Here is an 8,637-nt window from a genome sequence, read left to right on the forward strand (position 1 = left end):
TGAAAGGCCTGTCCTCTAAAAGCATACGTGACGGGCCGAAGTACAATTTCTCTCTGTGCCTGTCATAATCATACACATGAATCATGAAGTACGTGCACCTATTGCTATATATATATATATATATATATATATATTTGTGTGTGTGTGTGTGTGTGTGTGTACGTGCATATATGTATGTACATGTATATAAATGTATATATAATGAATTTACAGTATACATATATATATCTATATATGTATTTATATATAGATATATATACTGTAGATAGATAGATAGGTAGATAGGTAGGTAGGTGTGTGTGTGTGTGTATATTATTTACAGCTTTATTACAGCTGCATCAGTGCATTATGAAATTAACTGGCAGCAAAATGGAATATTTAAAGAAACTATTGAAAAAATATGACATTTTTCTGTTTCATCAGCACAAATGTTTTCACTCTCCACCCTAAAAAAAAAGTCTTAAAAACAGTTGACACTTTTAAATCTCTAGCACCCTCTATAGTAAATGGGGTGTATCTTCTTTAGGGGATCCTTAATGGTTGCAACCAAGAGATGGAAAGTTAAATACAGTTTCTTTATTAGAGTGCTAGTGTATTACAACTGTGGGGTTCTGCCTGCAACAACACTTGTGTAGACAATCGTTGCTTTGTAGAATAAAGTTTACATTCATTATATAATTCCTTTATTGTCATTGCACAGAGTACAACGAAACAACAACAATAACATACATCCTAATCAACCAATGCTGGTTACAGAAGATAAAGTTAGCCATCAAATAAAACCATAGTTATCAACAATATAAAACCATATTTCGAAAAGGATAAAAGAACAATTCAAACACAAAATTGAAATTTAATTAATGAAAAACTATAATTCAAAAAGTGAAGCAACCTGAAGCTGTATGCCTTTCTTTTATTTCATGTACATTCATCTACATTTCTATATTGAGATTTCATTGGTTTTCTGATTTGTACACGAAAAAAAAAAAAGAATCATCCCAACTTGCAGGTCTGGAACCTTGAGAAACCAAGTCGCTGTTTGCTCCGAGCCAAGATTGAAAAAAAAACATTGTGGAGATCTTCAGACTTTAAAAGGTCAAATGCAAATTAGCAGTCCCCTGTAAAAACTTTCAAAGACAATTTCCAGTTACTGTAATGTTCCTCCAACACAGTGTGAAACCAGAGGGTAGTCCTTTTGTTTCCCACTAAAAGGCAGAGTGAAGAACTGACGTCAGACAGCATTGGGGTTGTTTCCAACTGGGGTCACACATAAAACAGTTCACACTTATCATATCGTAAGTTATTTTAGATGTAGAAAGGCAATAACATGTTTAAATAGCATATTAAATAAGATGTTTCAGTTTGCACCTGAGATTTATTTTTCTAAGATACTGATTATTGAATCTTTTAACTTGTGATGGTCTTCTCCACAAATATGCTCATATAGTTGAGCAGAATAGAATAAAAACAACTGATACAGGCCTATTTCACACAGTAATGTCACAACAGAATCAAGTACCAGAAATACAATTAAGATGCTGTGTTCTGTTTTGAATTTTAAAAACTTGGTCAGATATGCTGATATAGGACCTCTCCTGTATTGCTGTGTCTACCTCAGACAATATGTCTGTAACTGCACTTGAACTTTGCGTCTTAGAGTCCAGGCATGTGTGGTAAAAACAGGTGTACAGATGGCATAAGAGTAAATCAAACTCCGGTTGTGTGGCTCAATAAATTGCAATTGTCACATGCAACAAAACATTTTATTACATTTCTACAAATGCTGAGATAGATAGGCCTGTATGCTCTGTAAAGTAATATGAGACTTGTTGTGATAAAGAGCTGCACTTTAACAAGTGCCTAAGTACAAGTCAGAGTGAGCGAAATTACTTTGCATATTTATAATGTAGGCTTGTATGGCCAGTGGTGTTTCCAATACAGCCACCAACATTTTTCCACCCTTTTAATCTATTTTACCTGTTCTTCTTGCACTTTGAGATTCTTCTATTTAACATTATTTGATGATTCAGTCTGAGAGGTGAGAATATGTACAACATATACAAGACTCCCTTTTCAAACCCAAATGGATCAACTTAAAAAACTCCACGCAACAAAGCCAAAAAGATAAGTCAACTTCTAACTGGCATTTTAGATATTCTTTGAAAGCAACTATTGAATAATTCCGATTAAAAGCATTGTCTTTTGTTGACTTGTTAGATCCCACTTTTAGGGTGTCCTTCCTAAACCCTACCCACAAAACTCCTGCCCCCTCACTACAATGACAAACTCACCACACACACTCCTCTGGCTGACCAGAGCACCACAGAGGAGGAGGACGGAGGACGGATGTCCCGACCATGAGGGTCTTCATCTGCTTTGAGGGCTCCTGTGAGCCTTTTGATGTCCCTCCAGATCAGACTGTGGGGGCCATGAAGCAGATGGTGAAGGTAATAAAAAGCTACAGTAGTGGTCATCGCTGTTAATGGGCCTTTATTTTTATTTTTTTTAAATGTTTGCACATCATTTTGAAAATGAACCTGATGATTTGGACGTATTACTGGTGGGAAAAGAGACTGTTTGATGGATCTATCACATTTTTGGCATAATGTTGCTTATAAAAGTGAAATACTATGCATTGCAAGACTGTTATTAATTATCTTATATGTCAAGAAAAAATCTCTCCATCACTGGAGACATTTGTTATTCAGATCAGATGGAAAAGCAAATGCAGCTACAGATGCTGAACACGGCCTATTAATAACGTTGTTTCTCGTCCCTTTCTGCAGGATTACTTTCTGGTGCAACTGTCAGATGACAAGCAGCAGCATCAGTACCTGGAGCTGAGCTACGGTGGTGCAGCGCTGCAGGACAGCTGGGCTCTGAGTGACGTGGGCATCACAAGTGGAAGTGCCATCCGATGCCTGATAAAGGTATTAAAGCATGAGAAGGGTTTAGAGATTTGGAGCTGTACAATCAGCTTAAAGTGGTGCACATTGAGGGAGGATGCCGAAGCTTTAGGTCTACACTTCAGAAGCTTTTTTTAATTAAAATGTTTTACATAAACAGATGATTACAGTGAAGTGTTTGCATTGAAATGTATTTTATTTGCACAAAAACTGGAAAAATTGGAAAAAACTGACTACAACTTTCAAATCAGATCAAATATGTTATGAAAGTGTAATGTCACCTCCAACTTTTCAACTTACAGACTCACTTCGTTTTTTGTGAGATTCTAACCCCAAAGAAAATTATTTACTTTCATTAAGTTCCAGAGAGATCAGAGGTCACTTATACAACTTCTACTCCTGGAACTGGTACGTATTTAGTGTCTTGCTCAACAACACTTCAGAAGGATTATGCTTTGTGTCACAGGAGCTTTATGCTTGACCTATATGTTGAGGGACCTGCAGTATACACTATCACTGACGATTCACTTCAAAAACCCATTATTCTTCATCTTTTCACTTTAGGGTTGAGTGAATTTCATGTCAGACTGGCGCACTAATATGGAACAAGATGTTCCCATGTGAGCAGCAGCTTGGAGAGAATGATGCGTTTATGGCTGCCTGAGGTCTTTAGTTTGTGCCCTTTTAGTATTGGGACACATTCCAGCCCCGTCACCAGGCAACATGTGTAAAATGTGTGTCCCCCCTTTGTCATCATTTAACAACCTCTCATAAAAATAGTTAAAGTGTTTTGGTCCAATTTGACTCTCTAGTCTTTTCTTGGTCTGGGTCACTTTGCGTTCACATCTTTGTGTATTTCAAAGATACATTTTTGCTCCCAGTCCTCAAATGCCTACATATATACACATGTGTTCAGTCAAAACCCTTTGCATGCAAAAGAAAATCATGTACAGAGATTTTTCAGATATGTACAAGCATTCCAGGCTCTGGGTTTCCTCCAAAATATGTAGAAAACATATCTCTGCACACCTGAATGTGTGACAGGTGCATCAGAGGGAAGTGAAAGCAATGAGAAAAAACCCCTGCACACTTTCCACTTCCTGATGAAATATTTATTTACACAGTGTTTTGGTTTGTCTGACCTTCATCAGGTATATGAGCAGCAACATGACTCTTCCATACACACAAAAGAGCTGCCTCAATCAACCAATGAGAGGTCTCCAGAAATGGGTTTGACTGAAGATCACCTTGAACTTACTCAAATCATGGACATCATCGCTCAGAAAATAACATTAAAAAGATTAGAGATAATAATAATAATAAAATAATAATACATTTTATTTGGTGGCGCCTTTCAAGACACCCAAGGACACCTTACAGACTATAAATGATTCTCAAACAGATAAAAACAACCAGACATGACAGAGACACATTTAGGCAGACAGTCTTATTATTCTTTTGGTGTATTAACCTTTAAGCCTTTATAATATTTTTTTCAGAGTGAACGCAGGCCTGTGATGCGTGTGTTCAATGCTGTGACAGGAGAAACATTACCAATCATGGGAAGCGAGGCTCTTCTGCATATGTCCATCGCTAGACTGAAAACTGTGGTGTCCATGCAGAGTGGCCTCCCGGTCAGCACCTTCAGATTGAGCACAGCTGCTGGTGTTCAGCTCTATGACTGCAACCAGCTGCAGGACTACGCCACTGAAGTGGGTATGACATGCTTTCTGTCTATGTGGTTGATGTGTGTAACTTCATAGTGAGTGCTGTGTAGCTCATTAACTAAAAAAAAAAGAAAAGTGAATAGTCAAATAACATTTTTAATTGATTCAGTGAAAGGTTAGATTTAATGTATTTTCTTGGCTTCTAAATGACTAAATTACTTAAATTGTTTAATATACGCAGCCTCCAACCTGTGCTGAATGTTTGCTTGTATGAACTGGATATTAGGTATAGAGAGAACCTCAAAGCCATGCACAAATTCAGTGGTGGAAGAAGTATTCTGAACTTTTACTTAAGTAAAAGTAATACTACTGTACAGTGTAGAAAAACTCTGTTACAAGTAGCCCTACATTCAAAATCTTACTTAAGGAAAAGTACAAAAGTATTAGCACCAAAATATACTTAAAGTATTAAAGTAAAAATACTTGTTGGGCAGAATTGTCCCTTTCAGAGAGTTTTGATCATTATGATATTATTGGAATATTATTACTGATGTTTTTACACATAAGCAGCATTTCAATGTGATCTTAAAGTAACTAAAGCTCTCAGATAAATGTAGTGGAGTAAAAAGTACAATCATACCAATACCAACCTGCTGAGATATAGTGGAGTAGAAAGTAGCATAACATTGAAATACTAAAGTAAAGTAAAAGCACCTTAAAATGTTACTTATACAGTATATGAGTAAATGTACTTAGTTACTTTCCACCACTTCAAATATTTGAAGTTAAAATAGAATCAAAATTTAATGAATCTGATTTATTTTGATTTCATTTGAACAAAGGCACTACTCTCCGTTTGGACACGTGGGATGGGTGGGTGGAGTTCCTCCAGGCTTGCCTTCTGGGTCACAGACTGACAGTCCAGAGCCACCTATCGGAGAAGAAGCCAGTAATGAGGTCAGAAATTCCCAGTGTGACAGAACTGCTATATCCATAAGGAGTCAGAGTGCAATCTTACAGACTAAAGTGAATCTTTCTTGTCCTGCTTCTCCAGGTTTCAGCTGCAGGTGGCGCTCTACATCGCCGCCTCTTTAGGCCACCTGGATCTGGCCGGCTGGCTGCTGGAGCAGGGGACGCATGCTGAGGAACCAGTCGGAGTACATCCGTACCGCCAGTGGTGCCACCAAACCGCCCACCGAGACACTGGAAAATGTCCCATCCACGTAGCTGCAGAGAGCAGCCAGCTCCTCATCCTCAAACTCTTCATCACCGAGAACCTTTTGACCTTGGCTCGTCGGGACCCTGGAAGTTGTGACCCTTTGAAAATTGCTATTCAGCATGGTCACAGGGATTGTGTGCGCTACTTAGCCAATAAGCTGTGCTCAGTAGTATCCCTGTCAAACATGTCCCTGCCCATGCGTATCTACCTGCAGATAAAACGCTGGGTGAGTTTGGGGCAGAGAAGGGCGGCCTCCAATCGATGCCACTCCAGTGCTGCCTTCAAAGCCAGGGTGGGGGATACGTTGCTGGTAGATGGCTTCAACCAGCCAAACATGTCTTCTAAATCCAGGAAAGCTGTGTCCAAACCAAGCAGAGGAATCAAGGCCAAACCTTTGCAGCCATTACCTCCCATCAGAAACTCACTTTCAGTATCGCACCTTTCCAGCCTGCAGCCTGTGAACCCTGGTGGCTTTAAAGAGATGCTGAAAAAGCGAAAACAATATATAGAAAGTAGAGAAGATGGCCTATTGGATGAAATCTATAAGGATGACAGCAGCTTGTGCAAGAGCAAGTTTATACTCCCGCCGATCACCAGAGAAAGCATTCCCTGTGCAAAATCTTCTCTGGAGACCTTCTCTCAACCCTGTGGTCGAACACCAAGAGAAAATGCATTATACTGCTTTACTATAGCCAGGTCTCTAATCTTTGTACTATATGCTGTATGTGCATGGGCAATAGTTTTACTTGCAATCAAATTATTTACACCACACTTTTTGTCTGTAAATCTGTTTGTTACTAGTTGCTAATTTAGGTTTTGTACTGATGCATCCACTGACCAGTTGAAGATATACAGCCAAAATAAAGTTAAAGGTGTCAAAGCAGAGGCTATTGATTGCTTCATTTTTTTTTACTATATAGTCAATATAGTTATATACCACAGTTACAGTTCATCGACTAATGATTGATAATGACTTATAGATGTGAATCAAATGCTATAAATGACAGCTTTAATATACTGTGTATAATGAATGTTTCTCTTGTACAGCACCTTCACAGAGAAGCCTTGGTTGAAGCAGATGAGCATAGCACGGACCCTGATCAGGAAGCGTGTCCACACCGTGGTCTAGATACTCCAGATCTGTCACTCATCAGCCCAACTGCTTGTGGATCTCCCATCGCCATCGGCTGCCTGAATAACTGTGGACAACGAAGAATCCTTCAGAGTGACAACTGAGGAGTGTATCTCAGGCTTAGTCTCGTTATGTCTGTATGTGCTTAACCAAATCTCTACCTTTAATTGCTTTTCACAGAAAGAGATAGACAGATGTTATAGGTATAGACACATATAGATTTAAAACATGTTTTACTTATTTACAGGAAGTGAAAGGATTCATTCATGCAATTTTGTGTTTGACAAAAGTCCTAGTAAGGACCAGCTTAGAGCTCATACATACTGCATATCTACTGCCCTCCCTCACATACTGTATGTGTGTAGGTGCAAACACACTTCCAATACATGTTGAAGATGAGTTGGCCTTTGAGGTTTTTAAGCAATTGTGAAACTGTGAAAGCAGTATCAGACAACAAATTAAATAATGGTGATTACAAATCAGAAAACAATGACATTCCATAAATAAGGTATTGTAAAAATAATCTAACCTATATGAACACACTGATATCGTTGAAAATAGTGATACAGATATGACTTTTACATGCCGGTTTAGAGCATGGAATGATAAATGATATACTGTACAGAGGATGAATTGTATTATGTTATTGTTGGCATAAATAATTTATATTCTTGTGTATCTTTGTTCATTAAAGTGACAATCAAACTTTGAGAGCAAATTGTTTCTTATTTGGATGTATTTATTGTTCAAGCAAGTTTTTGGGGGATTGGGGGGAATAACAATGAGATATCAGTAAGGACAAAAAGGAAGTACTATTTGATGGTAGGGGGTGGAAGTTAAAAATTGGTTATGTTGATAGGTTGTAGATACACAGTTACTCCAGGAGAGGGAAGCAATGGGATTTAAAATAAGATAAGAGATAAGATAAGATATTCCTTTATTAGTCCCGCAGTGGGGAAATTTGAAGTGTACAGCAGCAAAGGGGATAGTGCAAATAACAAGATGCATCAGCTAACACAATAAAAAAAGAGCTAAACAAAGTGTAACAAAATATGAACCATTTAAATAGAAGGAAGTATAAAAAAGAAGCAGTATATACAGTATTGACAATAAACAGACTATTAACTAAATTGAACAAGTGGAAAATGATATTGCACAGTGAGAATGAAATGAAGTTCCACCTGAAAATATCAGGTTATTGTCAGTTTTTGGTGTGTAAGTGGTCTACTGGGAGCAAAGCAGGTTGTGGAGTCTGACAGCTGCAGGAAGGAAGGACCTGCGATAGCACTCCTTCACACACTTTGGGTGGAGCAAATGTAAATATAAGAAAACATAAGAAAATGTGCATTTTGCAAAATATAAGAAAATATGCATTTTTTAAAAATAAATATTGCATTTCTATTATTTGTGACTGAGTGTTTCATAATTAAATTATAGGTGGTGGAGTATCAACAAAAACGATGATTAGATTTATAATAAATTAAACACCACATGCCCTCACATTTTGTCTTCCTCCTTTTTGTGTATGTGTTCCTGTATTCACATTATTTCTGAAATACAATATACGTACCCCCAAAATACTGCAGTTGTTGCAGTCTATAAGAGTATATCAGACATTCTGTACAGTTTAGAAATTTCCGAGCACACAAATGCAGCATTTGATTGTGTGAAATCGCGTTTCAAAATCTCGCGATACTGTGTGTCCAGCCGCTA

At 37.8% G+C, this 8,637-nt stretch overlaps 1 protein-coding gene and 1 long non-coding RNA gene across 2 annotated transcripts; one reads left to right on the top strand and one right to left on the bottom strand.

The window, feature by feature from the left end:
• Positions 1-2,357: 2,357 nt before the first annotated feature.
• Positions 2,358-7,323, top strand: LOC141768158 (protein ANKUB1-like). The gene is made up of 6 exons (XM_074636201.1): positions 2,358-2,447; positions 2,787-2,930; positions 4,406-4,622; positions 5,416-5,530; positions 5,628-6,488; positions 6,840-7,323. Exons 1-6 carry the CDS (start codon positions 2,358-2,360, stop codon positions 6,919-6,921), a joined length of 1,509 nt encoding a protein of 502 aa, XP_074492302.1. The 3' UTR covers positions 6,922-7,323.
• On the bottom strand, positions 4,390-8,560 carry LOC141768161 (uncharacterized). Its single transcript, XR_012594005.1, has 3 exons — positions 8,426-8,560; positions 6,843-6,991; positions 4,390-5,504 (listed from the first exon to the last, which is right to left on the bottom strand). It is a non-coding gene; the product is annotated as an uncharacterized LOC141768161 (long non-coding RNA).
• Positions 8,561-8,637: the final 77 nt, after the last annotated feature.

Source organism: Sebastes fasciatus, chromosome 5, assembly GCF_043250625.1.
Source record: "Sebastes fasciatus isolate fSebFas1 chromosome 5, fSebFas1.pri, whole genome shotgun sequence".
In the NCBI taxonomy this organism is placed as follows: Eukaryota; Metazoa; Chordata; class Actinopteri; order Perciformes; family Sebastidae; genus Sebastes; species Sebastes fasciatus.